Below are 16,102 nucleotides of genomic sequence, written 5' to 3'. Positions count from 1 at the left end.
TTTAGAAGGATGAATCTAAATCAAGAAACAATATCTTCAAAACTAAACATAAGGTAACTGAAACAATTATGTCAAGAAAGAAAAATGGTGTTGTGCAACTTAGTGGAAAGGTGTGGATGTTTTTTGAAGTCATGTTTGACAAATGTGGAACATGAAATGTGTCGTAAGATTTTTAAGATAAAAGAACTGTACTGCTAGTTTTCCTAAAGGATAGGACAGGGAGGGAAAATATCCAAGGAAAACTCAGTAAACTCTTTTTCTTGGTAAATAATCTAGAAACTAACTAGAATCAATTCTTTACACCTCATTTACTTAGAAACATTACTTGAACAACTACTATATAATTAATACAAGAATCTTTCAATGAATCAATAGCATTTATTAAGTACCTACTAGATACCAGGTTCTATGGGCACAAAAATGAAAATAAAGCAATACTTGCCTTCAAGAATATATAGTCATGTTTTGTTACAGAGCAATGTTATAAGCAAAATTTCCCCAAAAGATGACAAAAAAAAAATTTACAGATGACATTTTTAGGTTGATGGGTGGTTTAAATATTACATGGAAAATATCCTATTATATTCAATTAGTTGTGTGTACATAGTGCATCCTTAACTAATCCTCACTGACACTGTTAAGACATCTTTTTCCTGGCATATGCATTCTACCTAGGCTACCAGTTACTGGAAACAAACTAGAATGTTGCAATACACACACATACAGAGGATTTTCCCTCCTCTCCTTTCCTCGGGGCATGTCAATAATAATGGCTCTTCTGGAGTTTCTAATGCTGAATTTAAAGCATTTAACTTAGAAGTTTGGGAAAATAGGGAAAAACAATCAACTCCCACAACCAGGTCAATCAGCACATATGAATTGTCTGAATTGTCCTTTTGTGGGGAAAAAAAAAAGGATGAGGAGGGGAATCTGTAGTTGATTTTTTCACTTAACATTAAACATGACAGCAAATTTTCCCTAATTTCCCTTATACTACTGCAACAAGGGTATCACAACTGAATGACTCCATAATGCCTGTACCACTAAACAGCTACTAAACACAGGGTGGGATCCACTAGTTGTGGTTCGTAGACACTTTTCTCCATGTAAGGTGTTATCAAACTAAGCCAGATGTTGTTGCACATAAAACCAAATACTCATAGTTCACTTCTCTGCCACTTGATGGGTAGTGGGAGGAGAAAGAAATAGACTACAGGTTTTTTTTACAGTACTAAGAATAATAAAATCATATTGTTTTTGTTTAAGAGTCATTGAATGAAAAACTTTTCCTCTAGATTATATGAACTTTAATACTTTTTAAATGGGATAAATTTGAAAGAAAATTAAACATTTTCTTAAAGTGCATGTCAAACCTGGCCAGAGTTAGAGGTAACATTTTTGGGTCCAAATGATGTTTAGAAGGAACAGCCTCTCTCTGAAGGAGTTTCAATAATATTCAGGGGGAGGGGGAAGGGGGGAATAAGATATCATAGATGAAACAGTACTAATAAAAAATATTTTTCCATTTTGAACAAATCTGTAAACTACACCTTTGTTTATAGAAAATGCTTATAACAGTTGCTATAATATTCAGCTGTGGATAAAAATCTGTGGAAATAAATAGTTTTGAATTGAAAAATGTACACTAGAAGAAAACCAAAGTTTTAAAAAGCCTCAGAAATCTGATAAAAGTCATCCCTAGCATTTGTTGCGATGTAAACAGGGCTAAACCTTGATCTTCCTCAGTTTTTCCTTGTTTTACAACCACATTTTCAATCTAATGTTTGAGAGTCCCTGTTTCCGAGGCTTTTGTTCCTCTCTTTCCCTTAAGGAAGATTTTCTTATGTCCCTCCCCCTACACTCAACTTAGACCTAAAAGGAGACAAAAATAGAATAATGGTGGGTGTTTGGATATACAAAGAACAGAAGGTACAACCTAGACTGTTTCCAGTCTTCTACCTCCTTCACAAAAAAGGAATTTCTCTACAGCAAGTGGGTTGGGGTTTTGAGGCAAGGAGGTAGGAGGACAGCTAGGTACTGCATAGGTATTAGTAGACTAAGCAGGGAAAAATAGGATGAAAATTTCCTTTTTCTTTCTGACCATCCATGTTACCCCAAGAGGCCTAGAACTACAGTAAGGCTGAAAGCAGGCCCAGGGTTCTGTAGATAAAAGGAAAGGAAGTAAGACTCTTAGCCAATACCTATTGTACTAAAGAATAGGGAAATCATGAGCAGTGGAGAAGGAGGAAGCTATCTGACTAGAATGGCTTTATATATAAAGGAAAATTCTGAGTAGGGCAACCAGGTGGCCCAGTCAATAGAGTGCTGGGCCTGGAGTCAGGAAGATTCCTCTCCCTCAACTCAAATCTGGCTTCAGACACTTACTAGTTGTGTGACCCTAGGCAAACCTCTTAACCCTAATCTGTCCAGTTTCCTCATCTAAAAAATGAGCTGAAGAAGCAAATGGTAAACCACTTCAGTATCTTTGCCAAGGAAATCCAAATGGGGTCATGAAGAGTCAGGCATGACTGGAAATGACAAAACCAAAGGTGGGAGTATTTCTAGTTATTGACTCTGGGAGGAAAATCTTAATGATTTATATTAAAAACTGAACTGCTTTTCCTGTTCTTTTTAGCCATTATTCATTCAATAAACTAAAGTTCTTACAGCAGAATCCTTTTCTCCTTCCTTAGCCCAATTTTGCTTATAAAATAGGCTGTTGTTTGAGAGAAGAAAGAAATATCATGAATGTATATATTCCTTTCTGCTTCTCTTTTGAGGGCAAGGACGATTTTTGTCTTTTCTTTTTAATCCCTAGTGTTTACCATAGTTGCCTGGGACATAGTAAGTACTTAATAAAAGTTTGTTGATTGATGTCTTTTCTTCCTTTCTAACATGCTGATTTTCTTCCTGGTTCACTAAATTTTGTTACTTTTTTCTTCCAGTGGTTCAGTTGTATTCTTGTTTTGAAAACAATAAAAACTGCCATTGACAAATTCATATACAAACACTCCCAATATTTCTTCTTCACAATACCCTAATCTGTTTTTCCTCCTCTGCGTCTCTAAGTCTCTTATCCTCCCCACTCTCATAAAAATAAAGAATTCCTCTTACGATGGCAATGCATCTTTAATCTTCATGTGGGATATGTCATTGTAGAGTGCAATGGAAACAACTTCTTCCATGGGGCAGATGAGTCCATATTCTTCACACCCATTCTCAATAACCAGAGGATCAGACTTGTGAGGATCAAACATTATGTTGTTAGGTGTGACAATCATCACACCTCCAACTACACCCTTAAAAGGGAAGAGAAAGAAAGATGTAAGTATATTGGCAAGTAAATTTCTAACTACCTTGACAAGACTTTTTATAAATACGTTAGTATTTCAGTTTTTCTGAGTATAGTACTACCCCCATTTTTTCAGTTCCTTTATTAAGGTGTTTCAAGAAACGTAATAAGGGTTTCTGAATGCAATATTAGATGTGGGACAACAGGACAATGAACTCAGAATGAGGAGATCTTTGTTACCAATTTCGTCTTTAGTTTTGTTAACTTGTTAACAAAACTTAACATTTTGCTGAGTTTTAGTTTCCTGATCTTTGAATTAAGGGGGAATAGAGTAGGGAAGTTCTTTAAGATCTATGTTAGCTCTAAAATTCCATGATTCACAATTCATTCATTTCAGGCATCACGCCTAAAAATGACAATGACCATATTTTTCTTGGTTTCCTTTAAGTTCCAACTAAAATCTCATCTTCTAGAGGAAACCTTTTCCAATCCCTCTTCATTCTAGTACCTTTCTTCTGCAAATTATTTCCGATTTACTCTTTATATAGCTTGTTTGGATGTTTAGTGGTTTGCATATTTTCTCCCTCATTAGTCTGTGAGCTTCTTGAGAGCAGGGATTGTCTTTTTTTTTTTTTTTTTTTGTACCTTTAGCACTTAGCACAATGTCTGGTGCGTAGGAAGTGATTAATAAATGTTTATTTGATAGACAATGTATCAAAACCACAGCTACTAAGAAAGGTACTGTATAAAAGGTTACAGGTTTGGTTTTTTTTTAACTCAGAAAGATGTTTGCCATCTGACCTCAAAGTCAAAGTAATAACTTGTCTATAAGTGAACATTCATCACCGTTTGTCCCTCTAAATGGGGCACTGCTCAATGTACTCTAGGCCCACCTTTGATCTTAGTGGCAGTGACAGTAGTATTCAAATTTCAGCATTATAGATTTAGAATAAGAAGGGGCCTCAGATGTCATCAAGTCCAATTCTCTCCTTTTATAGCTGAGAAAAATTAGGCCTATAGAGGTTAAGTGACTTGTGCAAGGCTATAAAAGCAATAAGTAAAAGAGCTGGGATATGAACCCAGATCCTTACTTCAAATTCAGCACTAATTTAAGGGGGAAAAGCCCTCCAACCTTTGCTAGGTAAGGGGAAAGGTAACAAAGCAAAATAAAAGTACGAAAGATTAAACCTACCTAAGCATAACATTTGTTTCTTTAACCTTCCCTGACTTTTCTGAAGTAAGAAAATTCTGCCTCCCACAACATACTTAAGTTAAAAGGAAAGGAAGATTTAAAAAGCTGGATTAAATGAGGTCTACAAGTCACCTGCTGGGGAAAATGGGTTGGTTCTTTTGTCAGCAGAGTTTAGTGTCCCTTAAGGACACTAAAGGATATCAACAAGCCTGGCTCTCTCTCCTCTCTCTCCTCTCTCTCCTCCCTCTCTTTCTCTTCTCTCTCTCTCTCCTCTCTCTCTCTCTCTCTTTCTTTCTCTCTGTCTCTCTGTCTCTCTCTCTCTCAAAGAGGAATTTTAAAGGCAAGACAACAGAAACACAGGAAGATGAAAGAAGAATTCCCAAGGTGGTGGAAAGCCACTTCTCCCAACTAGCTTATGCCACTTCAAGAAGAGAAATGCCAGAAATTCAGCAGAGGGTTAACTACTGGATGTTTGTCAAGTTGTGAGCTGGAACCTTTGGACAGAGCTTGGATTATTCCTCAACTCTAGTCATTCCCACCCCCTTTTATTTTTAATACATGATCCCCTAAGCAACCACAACTGCTACCTACCTTGCCATCTGTGAAGTAGCGACAGTTCATTTTTAAAAATTTTACAACTACTGGTTCATCTTCTTCAGAAGTGGATGACAGGACTCTTTCAATTGGTTTTAAGGCTTTTCTTGCTAAGTCAGCATCCTTTAAAAAGCAAATATTTCCATTATAAACAAACAGTAAAAACAATCTTCCCTTACATTTTATTCTGAAAATTCAAAACAACCCTAAGTTTAATAAAATAAAATTCCACTCTATCCCCAACATGTAGCCTGTTTCATTTCAATCTAAAATGAAAAGTGACAAATGCAATGCATCTTTCCAAAATGAAACATGGATAGTGAAAAGAATCCAATAAAAGGAATTTTTATTTATTTATTTATTTTTAAATAAAAAGTACAACTATTGTCTTATAAGAATTGGCTAATTAAATGCTTTCAGAATTATATAAATGTGAAAGACTCCATAACAAACTCACATGGTTTTAATTTAGTAGAGATTTTTTTTAACTTCTTACTTGTCTGTAAGTCATTTTTTTCCTTTCAAGTTTAACTGTGACAGATTTCTATGATTCTTTTGTCTAAAATGTCATAACCTCTTGCTTAAGTCAATTTTAACTTTTCCATTGGGGAAATGTTGACTGTAGTCTTGTCAAAATTAGCAAATTAAGTTATAAAACCATATAAGAAAACAGCTCCTAATAATATATATATAACCTGTAATTCTTGATTACAAGATATACCTACAGGAAGTTTATCATATTCTGCATCTGACGATGAAGGAGAAATAGTAGCACCAGGACTTGATGAAGTTAACCTTAAAGTACTGGAAGGAAAGTCAGTATCTGGCACAAAAAGGACCTGAGAACAAGAATGAAAAATATGTTAGATATGCAATTAAGTGTTAAGTCAAGCGGCTACCTACTAAGTGCTTGTTCAAAGAAGATCAGTGTAAACTGATTAAATCAGAGCAGTCCTCATCGAGGGGCTAGGTCCTTTTATTAAAAGGATTCATTCTGTAAAATTTTTCTTCAGTCAAAAGGCTGCAGTTAAACATCTAGAAGGCCACATGTGGCTTCAAGGCCACAGGTTTCCTACTCCTGTATTAGGATTATTATAGAAATAAATTATACATCACTTCCCAAAAATTGAAATTGTAAGATAGTGACAAAAACAGAATATAAAAATCTGTGTGCTATGTTTTATCAAATGCAAGAATTAATTTTTGGTTAAGTTAATATGTTCCTATTTTCTACTAGCTTTAAGCTCACAAGCCTACTTATTTTTATTAGTCAAATTTACAGAACCGTAACAGTGTGATATTTTCTATTTTTTGTCAAAAATAGAAAATAGTAAAGTTAGAAGAGAGTAGAGGCTGCCAATCTATGACCCTAGGGTCATATGTAGACTTTGAAAGAAGAATGGGCAAAAATTCCCATTATGATTTTTATTGATGCTATGATTGAGAGATATTAGGCTATTGGAAGGAACTCAAATATTAACACAACATACATAGGCAAGTGATGGTGATCTACTGAATCACCAATTGAGAAAAACTTGTGAAGACACCACATTAAGGGAAACCCTATCATGTAAAAAAAGAATTAAACCCTACAGTCTTAATAGTCTTTCCAAATAGCTGGATCATCCAAATGCCATGTAAATGGAAGTTCTCAAGTTGAAATAAACTCTCCTAAAAATATAAAACAAAACCGTAATTTATCAGTTCAAATGAATATTTTAACAGTTATACATCAATTTTGTGGGGTAAAAGAACGGTGACTATGGCCTATTGTTAAGAACATCAGTTATATACCTGGCCTTCTGACTGAAGTAATAAAACAAAAAAGATGCCAATTTTTGTGAACTCAAAATACAACTCTGATAAATATACCATATACTTCAATACTAAATGCTCTATGAAATTTCTAGGAATGGATCGTTTCTCTTGAGAAAAAGTATATTAAGTTTTCTCACATTTCAGCGCTAACTTGACACAATTGATCAGAAGATAAGTGTAAGAAACTGCACTAGTTAAGCTTCCTCTAAGGATTTATTATCTATATAGCACTCATCTCTGGGGAGCTCAGCACTTATGATCTCAGTATTTGAGGAAGGAAAGACTGAACTGAACAATAATTCTATAGTCAAAAAAGCATTTAGAGGTGAGATTTCTAAGCTGAAGCAGATCTATCCAAAATGTATAAAATCATAATAATATTAAAATAATTACCTGGCCTGGAACGATAGTGTGTGTGAAAAGCTTATTCAGTTCCACAAGTTTGTTTGGAGTGATGTTAAATTTCAATGCTATCGTATTAAGTGTATCTTGGCTTCCAGCCTAAAAAAAAATCCAATACAAAAAGTCAAAACATTTTTGATAGAGAATATTTATCTTTATGAAGTATCAATGTAAGCCACAATACCTACATAATAATATATTTGAGAGAATGAAAGATTCTTCTCCCTCTTAATTCCTAAAGAAATCACTTCAAATCAAATGATTTAATATGATCCAAAATTCAGTGCTTCTTGACTTTTTAAATCCTGGGGAATATTTCTACATTTCTGAATTTTCTGTAACATGCCTTGGTGGGGAGGGAAAGGGTGAAGCACACATAGGACCAAACAATAAGTGATACTCAGCATGTACTTCCTCCCTAGGCTGTCCCATGGTAACTTAAATTGGGATTTTGTCATTGAAGTAATAATTTACTTTAGATCTGTCTTGGAACCTTTTTTTCATTAGGGCTACAGAATTCACAGCATGGGGTAGAGTCAAAATGGCAGAGTGAGAGCAACTGCTCACCTAATCTCTAAGACAAACTTCTTCAGATACCTCTAAAAAGAGAATCTGAACAAATTTTAGGGTGGCAGAATCCAATAGGAGACAGAGTATGGCAGATTCCCAACCCAGGGCAGAATGGAAGGTCAAAAGGAAACATCTGTTATCTGGGGCTGGAGGAGCGCACAATGCACAGGTTGTACCAGTGCAGACCCTGCCACAGCAAAGTTTAGCAGGAAGCCCCTGGTGCTCTGAAGCAGCAGCAGCACTGCAAAATCTCAAGGATGGGAGTCTAGTGGAACTGAGCAAGAGAGAACCATATAACTCCCAGTAACTGCAGCAGCTGCTCCTGGAACTATCAGCCCACAGATTAAATGTCTGTAAGTCACCTACTTGAACTTCCAGAAGCCAAGATGGTGGAGTGATCTGTAAATGCTCTACCCCTCTCCTTGTTGACCTTGAAAAACTCAGAGAATATTTCCCCAGGAAAATTTCTGGAACAGTGGGATCAGCCAAAGGGGTAAACAGTCTCTTCGCCTGTGAGGCTAGGAAAATCACAAAGCGGGAGCAGGGGAGTCCCTCTTGCTGTGACTGAAGGGGACCAGTGCAGAACCAGAGCTGTCCCAGGCAGAAATGGAGCTGTCTGAGACAGTGCCACTTCAGGAAACCGAACCAGAAGGATATCCTGAGACCCAGTGGGGTGGAGCCCACAATTGTTAACACCAGAACCAAAGGTGTGCCTTAGCACAGCCGAGGAATAGGGAAGACACTAGTACAAATGGGGCTCACCAACCACTAAAACTGCCTGTGCTCAGAAGAGGAGACCGCCTGTAGCCAGACCACCCCTCCCCAATACTTAATGTAGCTAGCTCCAGGGTAACTCCAGGGAAACTCAGAAAGACTTCACCTGGCCTCTGCTTTGGCAATCAGCCAGCTCAGCACCAGGTAAGCTACAGCATTCCAGCTTCTAGCTGAAAGAACCAGAGGCCACAATACACAAAGCCTCAAGTTCTAAGCACAAAAATGGTGGGACAGAGGCCCCTGTGCCCCAGAAGTGGAGATCCTCTTTAAAAGCCAGGAAAAGAGTGATCATCCTGAGCAAGAACAAACCAGAAAAGATAAGACTTTAGAATCTTTCTATGGGAACAAGGACCAAAACACAAATACCAAAGAGGTCAGCATTGAGACTATACTCCCATCTGAAATTGCAGAAGAGAATATGAACTGGTCTCAAGACCAAAGAGCATTCGTGGAAGAGCTCAAGAAGGATTTTAAAAGTCAAATTAGGGAAGTAGAAGAAAAACTGGCCAATGATTTTAAAAAGATGAAAAAAGAAATCACAGAAGAATTTAAAAGGAAAATTGGACTAATGGAAAAGGAAGCACAAAACCTAACTGGAAAAACTGGACAAATGGAAAGGGAAGTACAAAAACTAACTGGAGAAAACAACTCCTTAAAAGGAACAACTGGACAGATGGAAAAGGAGATGCAAAAGTTAACTCAAGAAAAAAATTTGATAAAAAATAGAATTGGGCAAGTAGAAGCTAATGACTCTATGAGACATCAACAATTAGACAAAGAGAATTTAAAGAATGAAAAAATAGAAGAAAATGTAAAATATCTAATTGGAAAAGCAATTGGAAAATAGATCCAGGAAAGAAAATCTAAGTATTATTGGTCTACCAGAATGCTGTCATGGGAAAAAGAGCCTGGACAGTATCTTCCAAGAAATCAAGGAAAACTGCCCAAAGTCTTAGACCCAAAGGGCAAAACAGTCTCAGAAAGGATTCACCATTCACCTCCTGAAAGGGATCTCAAACTGAAAACACTAAGGAATATCATTGCCAAATTCCAGAACTATCAAGTGAAAGAGACAATACTGTAGGCAGCCTGAAAGAAACAATTCAAATATTGAGGAGTTACAGTCAGGATCACATAGGGCCTTGTAGCTTCTACGTTGAAAGATCGGAGGGATTAGAATATGATATTCCGTAAGGCAAAGGAGCTGGGACTACAACCAAGGATCAATTACTCAGCAAAATTGAGCATATTTCAGGCAAGGAGATGGATATTCAGTGAAATAAGGGATTTCCAGACCTTCCTGATGAAAAGGTCAGAGCTCAATGGAAAATTCGATCTTCAAACACAAGTCTCAAGAGAGGCATAAAAAGGTAAACAGGGAAAAAAATTTGTTATTCAATATGGGCAAACAGTTTACATCCCTATAAGAGAAGATGATACTTGTTAATCTTGAGCATTGTATATTTATTATGATATATAAAAGGGATATACATAGTTAGAGGGAGTGGGTATAAAATGATGTGATGATAAAAATGTGATTTAATGGTGCAAAGGGATTGTAACAGGAGATGTGAAAAGGAGGAGGCAGAAAAAGGTAAATTACGTCACAAGAAGAGGCACAAAAACATTATAGTAGAGGGAAAGAGGGGAGGGAGATGAGCATTGTTTGAGATTTACTCTCATCTAATTTGGTTCAAGGAGGGAACAACAAAATTCACAGCACATGAGAACAAATCCAACCATTCTAGAAAGCAGTTGGGAACTATGCTGCAAAAGCTGTTTAACTGTTCATAATCTTTGATCCAACTAGGGGCTATACCCCAATGATATCAAAGAAAAAGGAAAAGGTCTTATTTGTAGTAGCTCTATTTGTGGTGGCAAAGAACTGAAAACTGGGGGGATGGCCATCATTTGGAGAATTAATGAACAAGTTGTGGTATATGAGTGTTACAGAATACTATTGTGTAAGAAATAATGAAGGGGTTCATTTCAGAGAAACCTGGGAAGACTTATATGAACTGATACAAAATGAAGTGAGCAGGAGGAAAGCAATCCAGAAAGCAATAAAAATATTATGAAAATAATCAACTTTGAAAGACTTAAGTAAATCTGAACAATGTATTGATCAATTTGAATTACAAAGGACCCACAATGAAACATGCTGTCCACTTCCAGAGAGAGAAGGGATGTATTCAGAGTGAATACTGATGCGTATTTTTCTTTCCTTTTTTCTCCCTCCTTCCCTTCCTTTCTTCTTGGAATATAGTTAATGTGGAAAATTGTTTTGCATGATTCCATATATTTGTAATAAGTTTTGTTTGCCTTGCCTTTTCATTGGGCATGGGAGGGGATGAGAGAAGGAAAGAATTTGGAACTAAAAAAATTAAAAGTCCCTGTGTTTAAAAAAAAGAGAAACAAAAAAATTCACTGCATATACCACTTATAACTAAAGATTTGACTGTTTGTTACTTCTTAAATAACTGGGAAGGGGATAGAGAAGAGAAAAACTATCTATCCCCTTTAAAAAAAACTGTTGTATATATAATTAATAGAGGGTCTGCTTATTCTAATTTTTTAAAAGAATGGATAGGCTTCTAAAGCTGGGGTGGTGCTGGACCAAACTAATCTATATCTTGAGGTGAGGACATGAAATTCTTATAAATTCTTATAAAACTGTTAAGGATATTGTTGGAGGATATCCTTAAAATGTTCTTTTTGGTGTTTTAAGTTCATAGTAAATAACAAGGCACGAATACAGAGAATACTTGCTATATGAAGCACTGTGCATAATTTAAATTTAAATTTATATGGTGCTTCCTATTAAGTGATTATAATTGTTATAAGTCTTTCAAAATAAAAGACAACAGGAGACTCCTGGACTCATTGCCACTGATGGGTGTAAGTTGTTCTGTTCATCTGGAAGTATTATACCAGTTCCCCTTTGTGACCAAGAAAGACTTATAAGATGGCTTGAGGTACAATCTTGGCACAGAGGTAGAATTTTTTATTTTTTATTTTATTTTTAGGAAGCTAAATATTCAACCAATCAAACAAAGGTTTTATTTAGTGCCTACTATGTAGCAGGTAGCAGAGAAATAGGTACAATAAAGGAAACGATTCCTACTTACAACAGGCTTATGGAACAGATCTCAAACAAACTCGGCCTAACTGGTACAGAGCAATCTGAGTCTTATGGATAACACACATGGATACTACAAACTTTTTTTTTTTACTAAAAACAATTGCAATTTATGAATAAGTACAATCAAACTCAGACCCCAGAGGCACTTTAGCATCTGAAGATTTTTCCACATTTATACAGATAAAATTACATGGTGATAGAGGGTATGAAATATTCTGTGGATGAGGATGGCAGAAAGGAGGCAACTTAGTATTATTAAACCTTTTATTTAGTAAGGATAGCTATAACTTGGTAAACGTTAACTTGACTAAGTAGGTCACCTGTTATTTCTAACGTTTTACATGTAAAAGAAATTAACCTTTAAGCCAAGTGCAAGAGGCAAACTTTATTTTATACATTAATGAAATAGTTGTGAATGTGTGTACTGTTAATTTGTATGAGGCAATGTAGCATAATGGAATAATACCAGATGTGGAGTCACAGAACCTGGGTTTGATTAGTGGCTCTATCATTATTGGGAAAATTGTTCCCTTTCTCTGAGCTTCAAGTCCTTATCTGCAAAAATGAGGCCAGTAAAATTTAAATTACCCACCTTTCAGGGCTGTTATGGGGACCAAATGACAATGACGTATATAAAGTGCTTTGTAAGCCTTGAAGTATGATATGAACATCAGTGTTCTTATTTTTTGACCACTCATTTATATTTAAGAATTTAATATAGCATCAAAGGAAATTAAGAGATCTGCATGGATGGAACTTGGAGATCATCAGTCTTTCTCCTTAACTTTAATGGAAGAAGGATAAGAGGGCCAAAGAAGTGAAAAGTGACTGAATATTGAACAAAAATCACATTGGTAATAAGCAAGCAGCAAAAGCAGACTATGAGCCTTGAGGCTCTGACTCCAGATCCAGTGTTCTTGCCTTTAAATTAACCTCTTGGGAGACAAGATGCAGAGTAACAACACGTACTTTCTAGAGCACTGCCCCCCAGCCCAGCCAAATACCTGTAAAAAATGGATCTAAACAGATTCTGGAGCTGCAGAACCCACAGAATCATGGAGTGAAGCAAATCTCCAGCCCAAGACAGCCTGGAAGGTCACTGGGAAGCATCTATCATGCTGTGCTGGGAGCAGAGCGCAGTCCAGCATGGGCTGCGTCAGCACAGACAGGACCTGAGCAGGCCTTGGGGAGACTGAATCTCTCGCACCTGTGGCAGTTTCCAGTCTTCAAGACCCCAAAACGTCGAGGACAAACTGAAAGGTTGGTGAAAAAAGCCTGTGGGACCAGTGCAGGAGAGTGGAGTGGTCTGGCCCCAGCCCCAGCGCAGCAGAGAGGGGAGGGGACAAAGGAACCTGAGGCAGCCACAGCAGCAGCAGGGGCAGGGACAGCGACTGTTTCTGGAGCGCTAGGCCTACGGATTGTGGGGGTATTGAGTGGCTGACAGTACACTCCCCACCCCTACTGGAAGCAGAGAACTACCTTGACAAAGAGCTCAAAAGTCAAGTAAATGGCTAGGGAGGTGAGCAAAAACTAGAAAAAGAATCAGACTATAGAATCTCACTTTGGTGACAAGAAGGACCAAAGCATGCAAACAGAAGAAAACAAAGTCAAAGCACCTCCATCAAAAGCCTCCAAGAAAAATATGAATTGGTCTCAGAACATGGAAGAGTTCAAAAAGGATTTTGAAACTCAAGTAAGAGAAGTGGAGTAAAAATTAGGAAGAGAAATGAGAGTGATGCAAGAAAATCATGAAAAAAGAGTCAACTGCTTCTTAAAGGAGACTCAAAATATGCTGAAAAAAATGACACTTTAAAAAATTGACTAACTCAAATGGCAAAAGAGATCCAAAAAGCCAATGAAGAGAATGCCCTAAAAAGCAGAATTGGCCAGATGGAAAAGGTGATCCAAAAGCTCACTGAAAAAAATAATTCCTTAAAGATTAGAAGGGAGCAGATAGAAGCTAATGACTTTATGAAAAATGAAGCAATTGAAAACAAAACCAAAGGAATGAAAAAACAGCAGACAATGTGAAATATCTCATTAGAAAAACAACTGACCTGGAAAATGGATCCAGAAGAAACAATTTTAAAATTATGGGACTACCTGAAAGCCATGATCAAAAAAAGAGCCTAGACCTCACTTTTCATGAAATTATCATGGGAAACTGCCCTAGAACTAGAATAATATTGAAAGAATCCACTGATCACCTCCTGAAAGAGATCTGAAAAGAAAAACTCCTAGGAATATTGTAGCCAAATTCCAGAGTTTCCAAGTCAAGGAGAAAATATTGCAAGTCTCCAGAAAGAAATAATTCAAGTACTGTGGAAATACAATCAGGATAACACAAGATCTAGCAGCTCTACATAAAGAGATTGCGGGGTTTGAAATATGACATTCCAGAATCAAAGGAACTAGGATTAAAACCAAGAATCACCTACCAAGCAAAACTGAGTATAATACTTCAGGGAAAAAAATGGTAATTCAATGAAATAGAGGACTTTCAAGCATTCCTGATGAAAAGACCAGAGCTGAATAGAAAATCTGACTTTCAAACATAAGAATCAGGAGAAGCATGAAAAGATAAACAGGAAAGAGAAATCATAAGGAATTTACTAAAGTTGAACTGTTTACATTCCTACATGGAAAGATAATATTTGTAACTCTTGAGACTTTTCTCAGTATTTGGGTAGTTGGAGGGATTATATATAGAGAGAGAGAGGGCACAGGGTGAGTTGAATAGAAAGGGATGATATCTAAAAAAAATAAAATTAAGGGGTAAGAGAGGAATATATTGGAAGGAGAAAGGGAGAAATGGAATGGGGCAAATTATCTCTCATAAAAGAGGCAAGAAAAAGCTTCTTCAATGGAGGGGGAAAGGGGGAAGGTAAAAGAGAAAAAGTGAAGCTTACTCTCATCACATTTGGCTTAAGGAGGGAATAACATGCACACTTAATTTGGTATGAAAATCTATCTTACACTACAGGAAAGTAGGGGAGAAGGGGATAAGTGGGGTGTGGGAGGATGGTAGAAGGGAGGGCAAAAGGGAGGAGGGGGCAATTAGAAGTAAATACTTTTGGGTAGGGACATGGTCAAAAGAGAGAATAGAATAAATAGGGGACAGGATAGGATGGAGGGAAATATAGTTAGTCCTACACAATATGACTTTTATGGAAGTCTTTTGCATAACTACACATGTATAACCTATATTGAATTGCTTGCCTTCTCAGTAGGAATAGGGGCAAGAGAGGAAGGGAGAGAAGTTGGAACTCAAAGTTTTAAAAATGAATGTTAAAAACTGTTTTATATGCAACTGGGAAATAAGATATACAGGTAATGGGTACAGAAATCTATCTTGCCGTACAAGAAAATAGAGGAGATGGGAATAAAGGAAGAGAGAGGTGTCATAGAAGAGAGGGCAGACTGAGGGATGGGGGTAATCAGAATGCATGGTCTTGGTGTAGGGGAAGGGGAGAGATGGGGTTTAGAAAATTTGGAACTTAAAATCTTGTGGAAACTAAAAATAAATAAATAAATTTTTAAAAAAAGGAAAAAAAATAAACTGCCTCTTCTCAAAGGTCTAAAACATTTCATCTAGGCCTGCTGTCCACTATTCCACTGGGCAGAAATTGGCTTTAAGAATGAAAGTTTTACAGCTTTCTTTATGGTAGCCAAGAACTAGAATCTGAGAGGATGCCTAGCAAATGGGGAATGGTTGAACAAGCTATGGTATATGTAATGGAATACTACATGCTATAAAGAATGAGGAACAGCAGACTTCAGAAAAACCTGGAAAGATTTATATGAACTGATGCTGAGTGAATTGAGCAGAACCAGGGAACCCACAGTAACAGCAAAGTCTGTGATGACTGATTTTGATGGACTTAGCCTTTCTCAGCAAAGACCTAAAGCACTTTCAAAGATGTCATGATAGAAAATGCCATCTACATCCAGAGAAAGAACTATAGAGTCTGAATGCAGAGCGAAGAAGACTATTTTCTTTTTTTTGTTTGTTTTGCTTTGTTTTTTCTTTCTCCTGGTTTCTCCCATTTGTTACAATTCTTCTATACAACATGACTAATGTGAAAATATGTTCCATAGGAATGTACATGTAAAGCCTATATCAGATTACAGACTGTCTTGGGGAGGAAGCGGGAAAGGAGGGAGAAAAATTTAATGGAAGTAAATGTTGACAACTAAAAATAAATAAACTTAATAAAAAATAAAATAAAATTCTTCAATTTGAAAAAAATATTGAAAGCCTTAGAAGTATTAATATTACTACCAATAATGAAAAATTCTGAGACAATGGTAAAGAGAT

General features: G+C 36.6%; 1 protein-coding gene across 5 annotated transcripts in view; it reads right to left on the bottom strand.

Annotated features, from left to right (window-relative positions):
• Positions 1-16,102, bottom strand: part of NCOA7 (nuclear receptor coactivator 7) — a 182,817-nt gene that overhangs the window by 34,709 nt on the left and 132,006 nt on the right. For all 5 annotated transcript variants that reach the window (XM_072643225.1, XM_072643224.1, XM_072643228.1 and 2 more), the window contains 4 exons: positions 7,290-7,397; positions 5,804-5,917; positions 5,076-5,201; positions 3,115-3,299 (listed from right to left, as the gene is read on the bottom strand). In XM_072643225.1, coding sequence (XP_072499326.1) covers positions 3,115-3,299; positions 5,076-5,201; positions 5,804-5,917; positions 7,290-7,397 — 533 coding nt within the window. The remainder of the gene's footprint in view (positions 1-3,114; positions 3,300-5,075; positions 5,202-5,803; positions 5,918-7,289; positions 7,398-16,102) is intronic.

The sequence above is a fragment of the Notamacropus eugenii genome, chromosome 2 (genome assembly GCF_028372415.1).
Source record: "Notamacropus eugenii isolate mMacEug1 chromosome 2, mMacEug1.pri_v2, whole genome shotgun sequence".
Classification (NCBI taxonomy): Eukaryota; Metazoa; Chordata; class Mammalia; order Diprotodontia; family Macropodidae; genus Notamacropus; species Notamacropus eugenii.
Note: the sequence above shows the minus strand (reverse complement) of the source record. Positions and strands in the feature narration are given on the sequence as shown.